The sequence below is a fragment of the Gracilinanus agilis genome, chromosome 5 (genome assembly GCF_016433145.1).
Source record: "Gracilinanus agilis isolate LMUSP501 chromosome 5, AgileGrace, whole genome shotgun sequence".
Lineage (NCBI taxonomy): Eukaryota > Metazoa > Chordata > Mammalia > Didelphimorphia > Didelphidae > Gracilinanus > Gracilinanus agilis.
Window position 1 is genome coordinate 200,841,913 of NC_058134.1, and position 21,670 is coordinate 200,863,582.

General features: G+C 41.2%; 1 protein-coding gene across 1 annotated transcript in view; it reads left to right on the plus strand.

Moving 5' to 3' along the window:
- DUSP16 (dual specificity phosphatase 16) overlaps nucleotides 1–21,670 on the plus strand; it is an 86,701-nt gene that overhangs the window by 59,544 nt on the left and 5,487 nt on the right. Inside the window, exons 4-5 of the mRNA XM_044678805.1 lie at nucleotides 11,827–11,990; nucleotides 18,493–18,652. Of these exons, the coding sequence (XP_044534740.1) occupies nucleotides 11,827–11,990; nucleotides 18,493–18,652 (324 nt within the window). The remainder of the gene's footprint in view (nucleotides 1–11,826; nucleotides 11,991–18,492; nucleotides 18,653–21,670) is intronic.

Sequence of the window (21,670 nt, forward strand, 5' to 3'; positions counted from 1 at the left end):
GAATAAATGGCCAAAGTATTAAGCACTTATCATGTGCCAGATACCATGCCAAGGATTAGCAATACATATCCTTAAGGAGAACTTCTTTCCCTTCTCTTCCTTTTTTTCTCTTGCCTTTAAAAACCCTTCCCTTCTTTTTTTTGAATCAATACAAGTATCAATTCCTTACCTTCCATCTTAGAATCAATATTATGTATTGGTTCCAAGGCAGAAGAGTAGTAAGGGCTAGGCAATGGGAGTTAAGTGACTTGCCCAGGGTCACACAGCTGGGAAGTGTCTGAGGCTAGATTTGACCTTAGGAACTCCCATCTCTAGGCCTGACTCTCAATCCACTGAGCCACCCAGCTGCCCTGAGAATTTTCTAATAAGGGGAAGCAACCTCTAGAAGGGAGGCCAGGGAAGACTGTTTTGGTTTGGGATCATCACAAGAATGGTGAGTGGGGCAATGAGACAGTTGACATATCCTTTATAGAAACAATGAGTGTGTTGATTCCGTGAAGAGTTCCCTGAGCAAGAGGTGGAACATGGCTGCAGGGTGGGAAGGTAGATTGGGAAGTGGCCGGGTGCATGTGCCAGCTTCTGGATAGGAGGGCCGGGGTGCCAGGCTCAGATTTTGTCTAGATACAAGGAACGCCAGACAGCACCTGTGTGTAAATGGAATTAGCTCACCCTTTATCATTCTTTAGACTCTAGCCACCAGGAATATGTCACCCCACCCAACTTAGAATTAAATGGCGAGGGGGGAGGTCTGTGACCCACACGTGCTAGTGAGTGACAAATCAAAAACAAGTGGCTGCCCCTGGGCAGACCGAAACAAGATTGAGGCTGCCATTTGTCCTTGTAGAGCTGAAGGGTTGACGCAGGAAGTGACAAAACAAACTATCTTTTAAATATGATGGTAACTTCCTGTGAGGGGAGTTTGGCCTTTTGAGCCTGGCCTTAAAGGAGCTCAGGTGAGACCTCAGACTGCTTCCTTTTGAACTGCCACGTGGGTAAGTTAGGCTGACTAACTTTTCCTTTTCCTTGGTGTTTCTGGAGGCCCTGGCCTCAAAAGGCCTCTCTTCTTTGAGGAGGCCTCATGGCTAGAAGCCTTGTTTAATTAACCTCTGTGCTCCCTTTGTTGGGGCCCCTGTAGCTTTGCCTGGTTTGGGCCTCCAGACCAGGCCAGAGTTACTCTCTCTCTCTCTCTCTTTCATTTTTCCTACCTTCCCTATTCCTCTTTGTAAATAAACCACCATAAAAGTCATCCTGGCTTGGGTCTTTTATTTTGGAATTTGCCAATTCACTTCCTGGCGGCCACACCTTTAATATTAATATCCAGCCCAAACATAACCCCTTTTCCCCTCTTATGCCTGCCCTTCCCCGACATCCTCTGGGAAGAGTTCTAAACAGACTCCCTGACAGGAGGACAGCACGGACTGTACTTGTAGCTTTCCAGGTTGCTGTTTGCTGATGACTGAGAGGGCACCAGGAAGGATGCGTGCTTTCCCTCTGATTCTGTCCTCTAATCATTGTCCCTCCTACTGACCTCTGCCTCACTTTGGTGGCTCTTCTAGAGCTGTTTCTCAGGGGCTATTTTCTGTCTGTGCCTCCTGGTTGTATTTGTGAAGCTGAATTTTGAAAGCACATATAGAACTTTACATTTATCCACGTTAGAAGATTTAGACGAAGGGGCAGCAGGTCTGGAGACGGGAGGTCCTGGGCTCAAATCTAGCCCTGGATGCTTCCCAGCTGGGTGATGATCACTTAGCCCCCCTGGCCTAGCCCTGACCGCTCTTCTGCCTTGGATCCCACACAGGATTGATTCTAAGACAGAAGGTAAAAGGGTTTTTAAAGGAAGAAGAAGATTTAGACTAACGGATGAAAAGTGAAGTAAGCAGCCCAGAAAACAATATAGATGATTTGGGGAGAATAGTAACGATGGAACCGAAATGGAATGCATCTGACCCTGGAGCCAGAGAAGAGGCAGGAGAAGGGGCGTCCCTCTGCTCCTGCTGCCCATCGGGACAGATCTTTTTGATATGGTGCCTGGTTTTGGTGAATGTCTTTTCCCCCCGCTTTTATAAGGGATCTTTCTCTGGGAGGCAGGAGGAGGATGTATTGGGAGCTGTAGGTGATGGTAAAAGCTTGACTTGTAGTTAAGATGGTCATGGGAAAGCTTAGAGAGAACCCTATTTTATCCCCCTATCAACCCAAGTAAATATTAGGGGAAGACTCTAGAAAGACCCAAGACAAAGAAAACCTAAAAGAACTGGATGTGCCTATATCTAGTCCAGAGGGGGGGGCACAAAAGCAGCCAGGAACCAGCAGAGGGGTCTCCCCAGGGAAGCTGGGGTGAGCACAGACACCCCTGGAAGCTGGCAGGGGTTGGGGGGGAGGTGAAGTCAGCCTGAACTCTGGGAGCACAGAAGTCTCCACAAGCCGGGTCAGAGCTGTTGGAGGTGGTTGTCCCAGAGAGGCTCAAACAAATGGATCTGAGACTAGTGAGTGCTCTATCTGCGCAAAGGCTTCAGTCCTGGGGTCCCTAAGGTCGGATCCTGGCGCTGGCTGGGAGAATTTAAGCAGAGGCAGAATCCCTCCTGAAGGGTTAGTGCCCAGGGAGACAGGGCTCAGCTATGCTTTCCCAGAGCACAGGAAACCACAGTTTAAGGGTCGTTGTGGGAGAATCGGGCTTCTCTATGACCTTTCCTATTGCCATCTTAACCAGAAGTCAAGCACTCTGCTCCTTCAACCACCTACAGTCCTCGGTGTAGCCCTCCTCCTTGTGTCTCCCAGAGAGTTGCCCCTTAGTATAAAGATTTTTAAAGGGGAAAAATAGCATTCAGTAAAACAAATCAATATATATCAGAAAGGTCTGACGTTACATGTAGTCCATTGGGCATCTAGCAAGGGAAATAACACAAAAATCTGGCCAGCAATGCAACAACCTACAATGGACAACTGTCCACTCAGAACAGAAGCCAGAAATTGAGCCAGAGGATGGGGCCTCATACCAGCCACTCCATCCAGACTGGCAGTATCTAATCTACAGAGGGGACATGATCAAACAAAGCTGGCCTATCCAGTTGATCCAAGACTGCCAGATGGAATGGACTTATACACAAAATTCTAATCCAAGAATGAAGCTAAAAAATATGAAGAGGAAGAACACCAAATACAATAAAAAAATATTATAAATGAGAAATTCAAGAGGTAATCCAGAAGAAGACTATATCTCCATAGAACTACAAATAGAAAATAAGGGGAAAATATGGCCTGATCATAAGAGCTGGGAGATGTGAAGTAAGAGAGAAAAAAGAAAATTATAAATGAAATGAAAATTTAGGGAAAAAAATATTTTAAGACAAACGAATGGTTCAGAAAGGAAGGTAGGAAGCCATACCCTGATTGTGGACTCCCTGAAAGATAGACAACAAAGACTATTAGAACAAAATCAAATTTTAAAAATTGAAGGAAAAAAATAATCAAATGTGAGGCAGAGGTGTCAAATTTGCAGGAATAAAATTCCCCAAATGCTCCTTAGATTAGAATGCAGTTGGGAAATGTTTAAGAAAAATAAATGAAAATATAGTACAGCATGATAATATTAGCTTGTGGTTTCCTAAGTCAATATGTGCCCAGCAGGGATCTGTTTCTTTTTGAGTTGACACCACTGATGTAAGGTATATTCTTTTAAAAATAATTGACCTGGAAAACAGATCAAGGAGAGATCATCTGATTAAGTGAAAGCCACAATCAAACAAAAAACCTGAACACAAATTGTAAACAAATCCTGCCCAGATTTATTAGAATCAGAAGGCAAAGTGAAAATAGAAAAAAAAAATCACCAATCACCTTTTGAAAGAAAACCCCCAAAGGAGAATACGTAGGAATGCCATAGCCAAGATCCAAAAACAGGCAAAGAGAGTATACTGTAAACAACCAGAATGAGTTCCACTACCAAGAAATTGCAGTTAGAATTCTATAAAACTTGGGAGCAGCTGGGTAGCTCAGTGGATTGAGAGCCAGGCCTAGAGACAGGAGGTCCTAGGTTCAAATCTGGCCTCAGACACTTCCTAGCTGTGTGACCCTGGGCAAGTCACTTGACCCCCATTGCCTACCCTTACCACTCTTCTGCCTTGGAGCCAATACACATTATTGACTCCAAGATGGAAGGTAAGGGTTTAAAAAAAAAAAAAGAATTCTATAAAACTTGCAGCAACTACTATAAAGGAGAGGAGATCTTAGAATATGATATTACAAAAGACAAGGAATACTTAATTTGTAAAATTAAGTTTCCCACCATCAAATCTCCTTTGTTGTCTCCATCTATTGTTTCCTATTTGTAAAATTAAGTATAATCCTTTGAGAGAAAATAAAAATGTAATAAAATAGAGACTTTTTGAGGATTCTTGGTAAAAATACTTGAGCTAGGTAAAAACTTTGAAATGCAAAGATAATAGTAAAAATAAATCTAGAAAGCTTTGAGCAATGGAAAGGAGGGGAAAAGAGACATTTCCCTTCAGAATCCTACTATTCTCAAAAGTTAGAGAGGGAGTTAAGAAAGACCAACATTTGCCTGTTTTGTTGATTGATTGATTTTGTTGGTTTTGTGAAAGGAAAGAAAAATAATAATTAGGAAATGAGGAAGAAGAGAGGAGAACATATTTCATATGCATGGGATAGGCTGGAAGAGTGGTGGTTCATTTCCTACGTTACTCCCTAAATATCATTTTCTGCAGCCTTGTCACACAGAGAGAGAAATCATATCCTAGAGTTGTTTGGTTTTTTGTTTTTTTTTTTTAATTTTTCTTTCTTTAACAAACGCTTTTATTTCCAGAATTTCCTCCCTGGGGTTCCTAGGTCCCGATTGATCAATTCCATGGATCCTCTATTTCAGGCAACCTCAGCCTTAATTTATTTCCTTCTTTACTCATTTACCATTTTCTGAATCGCTTCACCAGGAGCCTTGCTGCTATAAACATGCCTCTTTTCATACCCTCTATTTCTGGAACTCTTATCAAATCAACTCTGCCATTGTTCCTGGAAAAGGTGTTATCAATCTGCTTCTGTAAGGGTCCCACTATTCTGTAACATTTTGGAATTTGTGTGTGTGTGTGTCTGTCTGTCCACCCCCATTTCCCACCATCAGGTCTCCTCTGTTGTCTCCTTTTATTGGAATGTAAAATCCTTGAAACTATGGTTTTGCCTTTCCTTTTATCCCTACCATTCAGCACATTGCCTGTCACAGATGTGTTTAATAAAATGACTTGTTGATTGACTGACTAGCAGGAACTGCCTTTGCTTTGTTTTCTGTCTATAGTATTTGGTCTTTGTATATAGTAAATAAAGGCTTTTTCTTTCATTTCTCCAAGGATATACAAATAGAGAAACATAACTAAGAGAAGGTTGTTACACGGCTTCTCTTCCATTTGTAACCTTCTTCTGCCTTTCCTTTTATTGAATTTTAAAGAGATTGTCTTGTGAAATTTTTTGGAGCCAACTAGGAAATAATGAAAAAATGTGGTGAGAGAAGACATCAGTGCCACAGAATTTGAAAAGTTAAATTCCAGACAAACTAAATCAAGTTATAATTGAAAGAACTGAAGTTTGACTGTGGGGTTTATTAAAAGGGCCATACAGAAGTTGGGAAGTTTTGCTCATTCTAATTGATCCTAAAAGAGCTAGTGCCCAGGAAGGCATCTTATACTTTACCACAGAAAATCAGCTTTATAAACAAAAGCATGGTTGGATAGCTATTTATCTGAAAAAAAGATTTGGGGATTTTAGTGTATTAAAAGTTAAATTAACATTGTGATAGTTAGCGTTTATGTAATAATAGCATCTATATGGTACATGAAGGTTTACAAAGTGCATTTCATATATCATATGTGATCCTTATAATAGTCCTTTGAAGCAAGTGCTATTATTATTTCCATCGTACATATGAAGAAACTGAGGCTAAGAAGCATAAAGTAACTTGCCTTCATTCACACAGCTATTAGTGATTGAGGCAAGCTTTGAACTCTTTGTCTTCCTAACTCCCAAGCCCCATCCTCTATTTACTGTTGTCTAGTTGTCCATAAACACGGCAGCCTGGAAAGCTCATGCAAACTTGTGCGGCTTTAAGAGAAGAATCAGGATGTGGTAGCCCCTCTGTACTCTGTCCTCATCAAAATAGATTTGGGTGCTGTAGTTTTAGAACAGTGATTCCCAAAGTGGGCACTACCGCCCCCTGGTGAGTGCTGCAGTGATCTAGGGAGCGGTGATGGCCACAGGTGCATTTATCTTTCCTAGTAATTGCTATTAAAATTTTTTTTTAAATTAATTTCCAGGGACGCTAAGTAATATTTTTTCTGGAAAGGGGGGCGGTAGGCCAAAAAAGTTTGGGAACCACTGTTTTAGAAGGACATGTTATATGATAATCAATGTACTGTCTCTATCCTATTACCTGCTTTCTTAGGAGGGAGAGAAAAAAAGAATGAGAGATTTTGGGAAATAACTCATGCAAGAGTTATTTCTCTTGGATAAACATTTATTATAATTTATTAAATATTTATAACAAATCACATATTATTTTACAGTCATGTTATATATTATATTGCTGTATATTTTTAAAATAACTTAAAAAAAGGATGTGAAGATGCTTTAGAGTATTCATAAAGTGGCAACTAGGATGGATGATGGAGGATCTAGAATAGATATCCTTGGAGAACCCTTGGAAGGAACTGGCGATGTTCAGTCTGGGGGAACAGAAGAGCTGTTTGGGTACTAGAAGGCCCATCATGAGAAAGAGAAATCAGATTTGTTCAGTTTGACTTTAGAGGCCATTTTGGGCTTGAGGTTAGGAAGAAAATTCCTGAGGACAGTTAGATCTGTCCTCAAGTGGCACGGGCTGCTCCCCAGAAGGGCTGGGTTCCCCCTTCCTAGAAGTTGTTGGGCACAGGTTGGAAGACCCTTGTGGAGTATGTGATAGTGGTGATTCCTTTTACGTACATGGTTTGGACTAGATGGCCACGAAGAGCCCCTTCGCATTCTGGGACTATGCAGGCTGCTCCCTTTAGAGACCGAGGATCAGACCCTTCTTTGAGCATTTGTTAAATGCTTGTGTTCGCAGCACTGTGATGGGCACGGGGGTAAGTAGTGCTTTAGATAAAACTCATTATTTAGGGACTAAGACCCAGATATAGATGACTCAAATACAAAAGACTCCATTTGTAAGATTTGGAGCTGGGCAAGACCTCTGGTATCCTCTCATCCAACCCTCTCATTTCATAGATAAAGAAACCCAGGCATAGAAAGCTGAAGATGACATAAGAAAGGCCATTCATGCACCTAGCTAGGATTTGAACTCAGCTCCACATGCTGAGTGAATTCCAAGAGAGAAAAGATCTCTATTGATAGAGGTGGGATGGCACTGATTTTGAGTGTTTTATGGGGAGAGGTTTCATAGAAGAGGCAGCATTGAAAGAATTCTTAGAAGGATGAGAAGGAATTTATTAGGGACAAGGAAGATTTCTAAGTATGGAGACTATAAAATCTGTTTGAGGCTATCAGGAATTCATTTGGGCTCCATCTGATGAAGTCTCAGTTCCTGAATGTTCATTAAAAAGAGAACCTAGCCGGCTGCTTAACAAAATGATTGTTCATTTCAATCAGTCAACAACTTTTATTTTTACATTTATTTTATTCTTATTTTATGTTTATTAGACAACTGCTCTGTACTAAGAATTGTACCAGGTGCTGGAGATAGAAAGACAAAAAGAAACTGTACCTCCCCTCAAGGAACTTCTGCTCTTTTAGTTATTATATTATATGTGATTCATATATAATAGAACTTATATTCTCATATTCTTTTTTTGCTATAAATAAGGTTCTACAAAATAAAAGATCATTTGGGGGAAGGTTTCCCCTTTACAAACTGATGCTCTAGAACTCCCTAGTCAGAATGGATACTTGGCTTTTGTACTTGGAAGAGAATCTAAGAATCTCCGAGATGACACCATTTGTCAGTAGGATGGTACACTCTGTAACTGTACACAGAATAGCTCGTGTGTATCTGCAAAGCCACTTTCATTGCCACCCTCTGAGGCCAGAGTACAAAATGGTATTCCTGTTTAAAAGATGGGGAAACTGAGGCTTTAACAGGTGATGTGACTTACCTGGCTGATAAGTATATGAAGCCAGATCTGGACCCAGGTTTCCTACAAGTTTAGAGCTGTGGCTCTCAGAGAACATTGCCACTGGAGAGGAAGAGAAAACCTTTTTCTGTATGCCCTTCAGTTCCACCAGAGCTAATAATCCAGGCTTGGGTAATGTAGCCGAACTGCCAGACTCATATTAGCTTCTGTGGCATCTGCCCCATGGGTGCAGATTCGTAGGTGTACATTAATAATGCAGCTGGTGCCGTCCCACGTCTCTAGGACCCTGAATGGAATGCTGTGTTATTTAGGACGGTAAGTGTAGTCCAGGGCTAACAGGGGACGAATCTAGCAAAGGACAGCTCTCGGGGAAGAGAAGATCCAATTAGTGATGGGAACGAGCCCTTTAGAGCTCCTGCTGAGGACCACTTAAACAACACAGATGAAAAGGCGTTGCTTTGCTCATCTGGTGCTGTAGAATTCGCATTTTTGTGGGTCAGACTTTTCTGACATCCAGAAACTCAAAGAAGACCTGGCCCACCCGCTTCCTTTATCATCTGATTATTATCGAGAATGCTTCTGAAATTGAATTTGATTGATTTTCACAACAGTCAGGCCTGCTATTTAGTCGACACAGGTCATTCTCTGTTCTTGGTAGATGCCCCAGAATACTCCCTCACGAAGGTCATGCAGCCAATCATTCTGCAGACAGAATTAGAAAGAATTCCGTTTTCCTGATTTCTGGTCCACAAACCTTCCCACAAGGCTACGGTGTACTCTAGGCAAGTCGGACCTGTCAACACTCCTCTGGAGTATCTTGCCATGGGAACTGGGGAGCAGCGGGTGTATCCGTGGTGATTATGGGAATCCTGAAGGACTGCCAGGGGAATCCCAAATACTTGACTTTCCATTTTCTTCTAAACCCACTGTCTCTAGATTTGAGGGTGGAGACAAGTTTATGGAAGGAGGACCAAAATACGTCTGCTGCAACTGAAATAGGAAATTTAATGTTATAATAGGAAGACTTTCATTGTCCTTCCAGAACTAGATTTTATTCAAATTTTTCCAAAGAGGCAACGGAATTGGCAATAAATTAAGTTTACAGCACCTTTTTTGTGCTGAAAGATTTTGGCGGGATTACTTGCTTTTAATTTTTAACTTTACTTTGAGTTTCTTCTTTATCTCATCAACAAATGCTTATTGGAAGGGGATGGGGGGATGGGGAGTGGGAAGCAGTGAATGCAAGATGAGTATTATAAAGGGACTTTGTGCCAAGATTGCCCCAGAAATGGAGGCAGGCTGTGCAGTTCCTCTCTGCTCACTCTAGTAAAACCTTAAAGTTCTCAGCAGACCAAATACCCAACAAGTAGTCCATTGAGGAACTTTAGGGAGCTCCATTTTCAATCCTAGACCTACACAAAAAGTCAGTCAGGAGCTCAACGGCAATAGGAGAGGTTCCATTTCCTTGCCCTCCCCCCATCCCTTTCCCTCAGGAGCTAGTAGTAGTAGTACCAGTTACCCTGATGATAAAGTACTCAGATCTGTGGACAACCCAGACCCGAGGACTCTGAGGCCCCTAATGTTGGGTCCCAAAGTGCCAGAGAGAGCCCCGAGGGTCCAGCACTCCAAACCTCAAAGAACCAGGGAAGCCTAATCCCAAGGGATGAAACCAGCCCAGGAATCTAAAGGACCCAGAGTAAGGCCATGCAGGGCCTGCCATTCCCCCCTAAAGTTCTGAGGTATGCGGAGAATTGCCCTGGCCCAAAGCCCCAATTCAGGCTCTAAAGATCAAAGAAAACACCAACCAATATAAAAAAGAATTTCACATCTACCTCTGTAATAGCTTCAGACTCAAAAGGAAAAAAAAGAAGAAAACCCTATATTTCCTACAAGAACTACATGAATACCTAGAATAAATGTAGCAAGGCATTTAAAAAAATGAAATAAAAGATTTTGAGGAAAAATGGGAAGGAGAATAAGTATATTAAAGTGAAAATGGTAAACATTACTTCAAGAAATGAACTCCCTGAAAACTAAAATTAGACCAAACTAAAATCATTGACTTCTTGAGACAAATAAGAAAATTAGAACAAAATCAAAAGATTGAGAAAAGTATAAGAAAATTTAAGATAACTGATATTTTTTAAAAATTGACCTAGAAAATGAATCAAGGAGAGATCATTTAAAAATCATTGGACTCAGGGGGCAGCTGGGTGGCTCAGTGAATTGAGAACCAGGCCTAGAGATGAGAGGTCCTGTGTTCAAAGGTCTCAGACACTTCCTAGCTGTGGGGGCCTGAGCAAGTCACTTAACACCCCACCCCTCCACTGCCTAGCCCTTACTGCTCTTCTCCCTTGCAACCAATATACAGTATTGATTCTAAGACAGAAGTAAGGAGAGAGAGAGAGAGAGAGAGAGAGAGAGAGAGAGAGAGAGAGAGAGAGAGAGAGAGAGAGAATAAGAGAGAATCATTGGACTCCCAGAAAACCATTTTTTTAAAAGTCCAGACACTATATTTCAAATAATCAAAAAATACAAATTATCCAAAAGAATTAACAACAGAAAGAATCCAGAACTCTTATATCAAATAAAAAATACTGCAGGTATTTTTTTCTGGGAATTAATAGGATGGCTCATACAGGGAAATGAATAGTCACAGCAGAAATAAACTTCCTAATTATGTGGGTAAAGAGGAAGAACTGAAATTTAAGAGGCTGCCTTGGGGAGTCTCAATTGGAGAATGGCTGAACAAATAGTGGCTTGTGGATACAGAATATTGTTGTGCTATAAAATAATAGCACGAAGATTTTAGGGACTCTTGGATAAAGTGAAGAGAGCAGAAGTAGGAGAAGACTGTTTTTTAACAGAGAAAACATTTTAAAGAAAAACAAGTTTGAAAGACTTCAGAACTCTGAATAAAGTGTTAGCCAGCCATGTCTTCAGAGGACCTTTCCTGAAGCACATTACCCGCCTCCTGACAGAGAGGTGACATGCTCAGTCCAGAGACACACATTTTTTTGACAAGTCCACTAAACAGATTCTGTCTTTGACTTTGCTAATTTGTTACAAGGGGGTTTCCCCCTCACTTCTTTCCTTTTTTTTTTTAATCTATGGGAATAATTTATTTGATTTCACAAAGCTGCCACTTTTAATAAAGAAATTTTTAAAAAATTTTTCATCCTCCCTCTAACACCTCCCTACCTTTTTTTCTTGGTTAATAAGGGCAAGAGGGGAGATATAGAAATGGTCAAAAAAAAAGTTCCATAGGAACATTTTTTAGTACTAAGAGAACCAGAATTTAAAAGTACCTCAAAGAACCAAGCTGGGTTAAATGATAAAGAAAAGGGATAATAGGATGAAAGTTTTATTTGAGTTAAAATTTTTGCATCAATAGAGAACCAAAGAATAAAGAAATTCAGAAAAAAAGGCTGGACAGTTTTGAAATGTATACTTAGAATCTTCTCTTTTTGTATTTTGCTGTGTGTATGGAAATGCTTTGGAGTGTGAGATGGGGTTTCTTCCTAGGCATCAAAAAGGATGCCAGACCCACTGCTAGGTTACCGTGTAGATTTAGCAGTATTCAGCTATATTAACTCGAATCCATGTGATTTTTAAAAACAATTTCAGTGTGATGGTTCTCAGAAGACGGACTTCCTCTTTGTGGGTGGCATGACCATTGTATGACAAAACAAATGTTTGTTCCCAGGTGGGTTTGATGAGTTCTCCCGTTGCTTCCCTGGCCTCTGTGAAGGAAAATCTTCGTTAGTCCCTACCTGCATTTCTCAGCCCTGCCTACCCGTCACCAACACTGGGCCAACCCGAATTCTACCGAATCTTTATCTCGGCTGCCAGCGAGATGTCCTCAACAAGGTGGGTACTTGAGAGCATCCTTGGGTAGCTGGGGGTTACTGTTAGCTGTTAGAAACAATTTTTGGTCATCGACTTATTCCTGTTGTAGGCAGGTAGGTGGCACCATAGTGCATAGCGCACTGGGCCTGAACCAGGAAGACTGGGTTCAAATGCTGCTTATTAGTTGTGTGACCCTGTGCAAGGCACTTAACCACTGCTGCCTCAGTTTCCTCATTTGTAAAATGGAGCTAATAATAGCACCAACTTCCCAGGGTTGCTGTGGGAGTCAAATGAGGTAATCATTGTGAAACAGTTGGCACAATGTCTGGCATTTAGTAAATTCTATATAAATGTTAGTTATTGTTGATTAAATTTATTGATTGATTAAAATTTCATGGAGTTTCAAAATGCAGATTTGAAACCCACAGAGGAAATGCAGTTGCTCATGGTTATTTTGCATGATTTTGATGTGATGTTGGATCATTTTGATGTCCTGATATAGGAGAAGTCTGCTCTTTAAAGGATAGCCAAGTTCTTTTACTCCATTTTCTCCCCAAAAGTAAATTGTGCACCCTTAACTGCTTTTTTAAGAGGGAAGAGGACAGAAGGAAAGCCAGCGCATTTAGCTGTTTTGCTGGAAGCTATACTGTTATATTTTTATATTTTTTAAACCCTTACCTTCTGTCTCAGAATCAATATTAAATATTATTTCCAAGGTAAAAGACCAATAAAGGCTAGGCAGTTGGGGTTAAGTGACTTGCCCAGGGTGATGCAGCTAGGAAGGCTGTTATATTTTTCTTAAAAAGTGTGACATTTTCTTGACACCCTCCTGAGGATGTCTTTGTGCAAGAAAGAACTCGACCCTGTTTTAGCCACCTGAGAGTAGTTGAAAAGCAGAGGACGAGCAGAACAGCAGTGAGGACCGAAATGGGAGCAGCTATAGCAGTTTTCCTCAGTAGTTAGTGCATGATACAAACTATTTCTATAAAAAGACCAAGGCTATCAGAGCCTACAGTCCAGAGCACTCACTTCTGGAGATGTGGCTTTCCTGATAAATCTGTCTGCCTGCCAGTATTTTTGTGTGACCCAGCTTTATAGGTGGGCTCTATAGGTTTTTGCTTCTGCTTTCCATTGAATCAATGTTATGATTATTTTTGTTTATGGATTTACATTTAGTAAATATTTCATGTTTACAGACCAGTAGCGTCATTTGTGACTGATTTGTGTAAATGGGATAGAGGACCTCCAGTGGGGAGGGGTATGTTACCCCCACCCCAATCTGAGAATTGCATAGCAGCCCCGTGGCCATGGCTCTGTGGACACCATTCCAACCAAGAGAAGTGGGTCCGGGCAGGATAAGCAGAGCAGCCCGAGCTTATGGGATAAAGAAGGCCTGGGGAGAGCTGGCGCCCTGCAAGGGCTCTAGTTTGCTTTCTTATTGGGTCATCCCTGGTGACAGTACCAGGAACCTGCATTTGCCCCCATTCTGGAGGCATGGTGAGGTGTCTGCATAAGACCAATTTTTTCTCCCCCCCAAATTTAGAAAAGACTTAATCGAGGCTCTTTCTTTTTTATCCTATTAGTTTGCTTGGAAATCTCCCTCTTCAGAGAGATGAACTAGCACAAATACTAATCACTGAGTATGGAAAAGACACCCAGAGATACTATTTCCAGGGAATGCTGCTGAAGCGGCCAAGGGGGCAGGTTATCTTAGCTTGAACTGGGCCCTCCCTGCTACCCTTCCAAGCCTCCTCCTCATCTGGGACTGACTCAGAATCTGAATTAGAAGAAGAAACCACAGAGGCCAGTTTGTCCCATCTCTCTGGACCTCAGCATGATTCCCTTTCCTCTATGTTCTACTCGAAAAGAGACAGTTCAGGCTTTTCTGGAGGACCTCCAGGCAGGGGGGATCCACTGAGGCAGTCCCTTCCCTCCTGGAGAGCTCGTGTTGCTGGGTCCTTTTTCCTTTGCATCAAACCTCAGTGTATTTGTTTCTGCCCGCTGGACGGGCCTGTCCTCCTCCTCCCCTTCACCCTCTCCCCATCCCTGCTAGCAGAGGCCTCAGCCTCTTACCTTATGAGCCAGGGGAGGCCTCTGCGATCTACGTCCCCGGGTGTCCCACTCCTCCCCCTTTCCTCTTCGGTTCCTGACGCCCGCTGGGACGTGGCCCTTCTCTTAGCCGAGGAAAGGAAACGTGGCTCTGCCCTGGGTCCTCGCCCCCACCTCCCGGCTTGCCCTCTGGGTCATTGCGGAGCCCTTGTCGTCCACCTTGCCTTGTCTGCTGCTCACTTCTTTTCCTGCAAACCTCTTTGGCCTTCCCTGTGTCTTCCCTTGACCCTGTCATTCTTCCCTCTGCCATCTTGTATCTGGCCTTTTAAAAATCCCCAGTGTTATCAGCATTCTGGGCACGTCAAGAGAATGGGCTGTTCCTATACGTACTTCTGTATGTGCATAAAAGGCTATGCTCAAGGGGAGCAGCTCGGTGGCTCAGTGGATGGAGACCCAGGGCCAGAGACAGGAGGTCCTGGGTTCAAATCTGGCCTCAGACACTTCCTAGCTGTGTGACCCTGGTTAGGTCCCTTATCTGCCATGGCCTAGCCCCTTCTGCCCTTCTGCCTCGGAACCAATGCACAGTACTGATTCTGAGACAGGAGGTGGTGAGGGTCTTTAAAAGGGCTTTGCTCGTGCAAATGTCATGTGCTTCCATATTCATAGATGTGAATATGAATGTTCATCTATATATGAATTAAGTGTCTTCCTGTAGGAAGAGCTTGGTAATGTCCATTTATGAGGAAGGCTTATGAAAACTATTGTGGAGTAGCCAGTGGAATGTTGGCCTTGGATTCAGGAAGCCCAAGATGCTGCTGACTGACACACATACTAGCAGAGGCAAATTCATGATTAACTAATGAGTTTATTATTATTATTACTATTAATTTCAGAGCCGGGTCTTCATTTTTTCTTTCAGTCTGAGGTTAGGGGGAGGGAGAGAATATAGATTTCATTCATCAAAAAAATTAAATGAAAAAAGAGCACTGATAACTTCAAAAAGAGCCATTTCAGTTGAATGATAGTCATTTGCTAAGTATTTCCTGTCCTTAGGTCACAGCTTAAGTACTAAAGGGGCAGCTCCTGGCCCCCCCTTTTTGGAAGGACACGGAGAGCCCGGAGAGGGGCCGGAGGAGGCGGCCTGGGAGCCGGAGCCCGGGCTTCCATGTTCAGTAGAAGCATTTGCACCTCCGAGCTCGCAGACGCTACGTATCTGGCCTCCATTCATTGTCTTGTTCACCAAACTTCAGAAAGTCATGGAGAAACGTGAGCGAGGCAGATTCCATTTGAGGCCGCCCTATTTGGGGGGAAGCCGGTGGAGACTCGGGGAAGAGGGGCAAGACGGCTGTCCTCGAGCATTTGGAGCTCTGCCACGGGGAAGGTTTAGACGTTTCCTGCCTAGAAGACAGGCGCGAGGCGAGCATGTGTAGACAAGGAGAGGGGGTTCTCTCTGCTCTGCTCGTTTGAGCGATGGACGGGGCCTTCCTTCTCCCACACTAGCTGGCCACGTGGCCTCGTAGGCTCCTGCCAACAGGGGCATTTTAGTATTTTGAAAATCTGGATAGGTTTTGGTCTGCACGAGTGTTAAAAAAGAGGGGCATCTCCGCTGTTCTCCTTCCCACACCTCCCAGGCACCCTGAACATTTACCAACTATAATATCTATGCGATAATCAAATTCAACTTAAAATAGTTCAACTCTTCTAGGAAAAGAATAATAACTGATATTTGTATGTCCGTTTTCAAAGCATTTTGTATCTGTTGCCTCATAAGAAGTTTTCAGTGCGAAGGCTGCCTGGCGTCTCTTGACTAGGCAGTAATTCTTTCCTCGAGGGTATATCGTGGTGCCTCCACCTACTAAGCACTTGGTATCCGCTTGCTGATCCCCTCCTAACTCCTCGATGTCTTATGGATCAGTTTAAGACCTTCAAACATTTCTGCTAGTTCCTAGGACGCGGGCCTTTATGGTATCAGGAGAACGGCAGGTACCCTACTTCCGTTTAACTCCCAAGAACTGTTTGGCTTCATTTTTTTTCCTCTGCCCCGATAGTTCTGGGTTATCAGTTTCTGTGTCTTATTTTGCCTTTTCACATTATACAACAACAACAACAACAATATATAGATACAATAATAACAACTAATGTTTATATAGTAATTACTGTATCCTTGGCACTGTGCCAGAAACTTTACAAATATCTTACTTTATCCTTAACAACACTGAAAGGTAGATTCTATTATTATCCCCATTTTACAGTTAAGGAAATTGAGGCAAACAGGTTAAGTAACTTGCCCATATGGAGTCAGGAAGATTTTTGTTCAGTGCAACTTCCAGCACTTACTATTGTAATCCTGGTTAAAGTCACTTCACCCCTGTCAGTCCCAAGTTTTCTCATGTTTAATAGGGATAATAATCCTCCCAAGATAAAATTTTTGTTAAGCACCTTCCTCAACCTTAAAGGGCCATAGAAATGCTAGCTAGCATTGATGATGATAACGATGATAACATCAGTAGAATCTGATGAGCTGATCTCAATCCATGCCAAAGCAGCAGTACTTTTAGGGCAGTACAATAGCTTTCTCATTTTGTTTTTTTAAAAAAATTTAACAAGTTATTTATTGAATCTCCTTTCTCTCTCCCCATTAAATGAAGAAAAGAAAAAAGAAAAATCTCTTCTACTAAATATGCATGCTTAAGTAAAACAAATTCATGCATTGGCCATGTCCAAAAATGTACGTCTCATTCTGATCTTGAGTCCGTTGTTTGTCTTCCAGGAGTTGGGTATCCTCCTTCACCACTGGCCCTCTGGAATCATGGTTGGGCATTGTATTGATCGGAGTTCTTGAGTCTTTCAAAGTTGTTGGTCTGCAGTGGTTCTTGTTTTTGTGCTTTATATCGTTTCATAAAGGTCTTTCCAGGTTTCTCTGAAAGCATCCCTTTCATCATGTCTTATGGCACTATAGTATTCTACTCTGTTCATCAACTATAATTTGTTTGGGTTATAATGGACACCTCCTTAGCTTCCAGTTCTTTGCCACTACAAAATTGCTATAAAATTTTTTTTCTCCATATGGGTCCTTTTACTCTTCCTTTAATCTCTTTGGGTATAGTAGTGATTTCCAGCTTTCAAATATCATACACAGAAGGAATGATTCTAAACTGGCTATTGGCTGTGTCCACAATTGAAAGTCATTAATATAAACCTCCAAAATTGGGTTTCAAAAAGCAGTTGCCAGAAGCAACAATGTACCTACCTTTCCAATTTAACCAACTTAGTAATTGTCTGTATCATTAAAGACATTGTGCCAGGCATCCGGCATACAAAGGCAAAAGGAGACACATTCTCTGCCCTCAGGCAGATTACATTACCGGGGAAAATAAATATAAAGTCAAATTTGAGAATTAGAAAACATTGACAACTGGGAATGATAGAAAAGACCTCCTGTGCTGGGTTTTGAAGTTGGGGTTTTCCAGAGTTAGAGGTGGGGAGGAAATGTGTTCCAGACACCGGGGAGGTAGACTTCCCATGCATATTTGGAGGTTATATTTTGTATGGAGAAGAGCTAGTAGGCCAGTTTGATCAGAATGGAGAGTATCTGAAGGCAATATGAAATAAAATTGGGAAGTCAGGTGGGAGCCATTTTGTGGAGAGCTACAGTAAATGCCAGCTTGAGGATTTTTATATTTTTTCCTAAAGAAAATAGAGAGCAAATTGAGTAAGGTAAATGACATGATCAGATTTATACTTTGGGGGGGGGGGTGTCTCTATGGAAGATGGTTTGAAGGACTCAAAAACTTGAAATAACCTATAAGATCTTGTTAAAAATCCAAGCCAGGGGACATAGAAAGATCACTCTGAGTTGGAAAGTTTCATGGAAACTGAGGGTAAAGCTCCTACTTTGATATTTGGCCTGAATCTTTCCACCCCTGGAAGCATCTCCCCACCCAGCCTGCCAACAGTATGGTCAGGCTGGGAGCAGGAGATAGAAAAGAATGTCTAATTTAAGATATATGAGCTTACCTGTCTGAATATAATTTAGTAATTTGAGAACACATTGAAAGGATTTTTTTCAGAGAGAGAGAGAGAGAGTGTGTATGTGTGTGTGTGTGTGTCCTCAGTGAAAATATACTCTAAAAATGGTGTTTAATTTTGAAAAATGACATTTCGCCCCATTGCCTTGCCCTTGCACTCTTGTGCCTTAGAACCCATTTACAGTATTGATTCTGAGACAGAATAAGGGTGTAAAAAAAAAAAAGAAAGAAAGAAAAGAAAACTCCATTTCAACCCATAGACAGATCTTTTAAGTACCATATTTTCAGGTTTGAGATGTCACTAATTGAATGAATTCTGATTCAATTATAGAATACAGATAATTATATTTTAACACTTTTTCTAAAGATAATTGTAATTATTGCTTTAAACAACTCTCTTGAACTGATCACGTCAGTGAATATCTTTAATTGACGTTCTTGTGTAGGAGCTGATGCAACAGAATGGGATTGGTTATGTATTAAATGCCAGCAATACCTGCCCAAAGCCTGACTTCATCCCTGAGTCTCACTTCCTGCGAGTGCCTGTGAATGACAGCTTTTGTGAGAAAATTTTGCCATGGTTAGACAAATCAGTTGATTTCATTGGTAAGTAGCTCAGCTAATATCAACAGACTCTTTGGCATATTTTCTAAATGGTGGTTGTCTTTCAAAGGGAAAACAAGAGGGAAAAGCAGCCTATTCTAGAGGTTCACAAAGCCTAAGAACCACATGATGCTGCTTACCTCATTTTTGGTCAAAGGTTAAATGTGTGTGTGCCACACAAATCCTGGGGGATTGGCCTTGTGATGCGATAGCTAGCTTGACGCTCCCATCAGTGAGAACACACTGATACCATTTTTCCAACTATTTGAAAGTCAGGCTTTAGGGATTGAGGTGTTTGTTTTGGTTTGGTTTTTTTGATATGCTAAAAATTATCTATGGGAACTTTAAAAAGGTGAATAAAATTAATATGTTTAATAATGACAGAAAATGAGCTTTTCTTCAGGACAGGGTCAGATCCTAACAAATCATTACAACAGAAATCACTGCATTCCAGCCCCTGGTTTTTTCTAGCAGTTTCAGAAACAATCAAATTCCAGTTCAATCAAAGAATGTAATTGGAGCCTTTCAGAGTTTTTTTTTTTTACCTGTACCATATTCTTTCCCACTGAGATCAGTTTAGTTTCAGAACTTTTATTGTCTGTGGACTTCTCTTTCTGATATGACATTTCTAGAATCGTACTTAGCCTGAGGGGTCTAGTTGTTAACAGGCTTGGTGAGTCATGTCTGGAACTTGGCCTGGGAGTTCTTCAACCTCTTAACCATCACAAATCAGTTAGAATTCATTTCTGAAGATTGAGAATTATTTTCAAAAAAATACAACTTTTTAAAAACTCCAAATTTTAAGGTCTTTTGAGGAATTTTTGAGACATTTTGCCCTTCCCCCCCTTTTTAAATTCTGAAATTGCCACAAATCTTAATATCCATTTAAATCAGGAACTCTTAACCTTTTTTATGTTATAAAACCATTCTGCAGTCTGGGGAAAGCCTATGGACTTCTCTCAGAATGGTGTTTTTAAATGCATAAAATAAAATGTAGAGGATTACTAAAGAAATCAATTTTATTGAAACTCACTTATCAAGATATTTTTTTAAAAACGAGTTCAAGGGTCTCTGATTTAGGGATAGATCAGTTCCTTGAACTGAACCCTAACAAAATAGATCACTTTCTGACCATTTAAAAGCAAAAACAAGCAAATTACAGCAATATTATTGATTTTTTTTTTGGTTACTTTTAAAAAAGCAACTACCTAACATGGTTGATGATCCCATTTCATAGAGTTTGACTCAATTTCTATTTTAGTTCTGGTTTTATAATTCCCCTTTGAGGATGCATTAATAAATTCCACATAAATACCAGCATCTTTTAAGCTTAAACAATATTATACAAAATATTCCTTCCCACCACTCCAATGTTTTTCCCCCTCAGACTTTTATTTCTTTCTTCTTTATATTTCTTCAAAGAGAAATTTGTATTCTTGTTATAAGGAAGTTGTTATTTTAAGCTCTGCGCCAAAAAATACCCATCAACGAATAACAAAAGATTTTTGGATTTTTTAAGCACCTACTTTGTATTCTGTTAGGTGGCTTAGTGGATAGAGTGTGTCTGGGCTTGGAATCAGAAAGACTGCTCTTCCTCGAGTTCAAATCCAGCCTCAGAGACTTCCTAGCTGTGTGATCCTGGACAAATCACTTAACTCTGCCTCAGTTTCTCATCTGTAAAATAAGCTGAAGAAGAAAATGGCAAACCACTCCAGCACCTTTGCCAAGAGAACCAGAAAGAGGACCATAAAGAGTAACAACAATGTTTTATGCAGTGTTATACCCTAAGGATTCAGATAACAGAAATAAACCATACTATTTGTTGGTACATTTTCACCATTTTAGTGATGCTGATCTTATCTCGCCCATTACACGACCAAAAAAAACAAACAAACTCCAGCCTCCTTTTTAAAATGCAGCCTGAATTCACTGAATAATTGTTCCCCCTCTTCTCCAATTTATGTGGCTGGTCCTGTCCGCCAAATGAGTGTATACTAGCTCCAGGGAGGGGCCACCCATGCAGGGCCTCTGATAGGAAGCCCATCCCTCGTGCTCCTTGTATGGATGTCCTGTTTGTGGAGGGGAAACCTGGGTCTGGCTCGTGTTTGCTGATGGTCTTAAAGCCAAAGGACTTTGCACACTTAATGGAAAGCTCTATTCAGTGGGTTGGGGGCCCTGTTTATTTTTCATTCTGCCTCCTCGGGAGGTGCAAAGAACCTGGGCAGGAGGCGACCCAGATTCCAAGCCCACGTCAGCCACAGCTAGCTAAGTCACTTAGCCTCCCCGGAGGCAGCTTTTCTCATCTCTCAAATGATAGGCTTGAGCTAGATTTTCTTTGAGATAACGAATGTGCAGCTAGAATTCTGATTCTAGAACCTAGATCATAATCTGTGTGTGTATGTCTCAGGATACATATGTGGCTTTACATACTGACAGATAGACACATACCTAGATGGAGACATAAATCTATAAATGCATGGATCTAGATACGCAGGGAATAGAGAGCCAGACCTGGGGGCAGGAAGACCTGAGTTCAAATGCAGCCTCCGACATTTATTAGCTGTGTGATCTTACACAAGTCACTTAATCCTGTTTGCCTCAGTTTCCTCATCTGTAAAATGAGCCAGAGAAAGAAATGGCACAAAACACTTCAATAGCTTTGACAAAGAAACCCCAAATGGGGTCATGAAGAGTCAGACAATAAAACAGACAGTATTACAACCAACTACATAAATATATAGAAAGTATATTTTCTTAAATATATTTTAATATAGGAATATATGAAATTAACATATTAATATAACATATTTTTGTCTGGAGTTCTCCAATGAGTTTTCTCCTCTTTCATTTCTTTCCCTTTTATGTTCATCCAAAAAGGAGAAAACTTGAGAACTTCCACTGGCTCCCTATTACCTGTCATATAGAATCTATAAAGTTTTCAGTTTGACATTGAGTCTTTTAGCAGCTGCTCTTCACCTTTGCAAATTGTTCTCTTCCCAACATAGACTTTCTGCCCCAGTC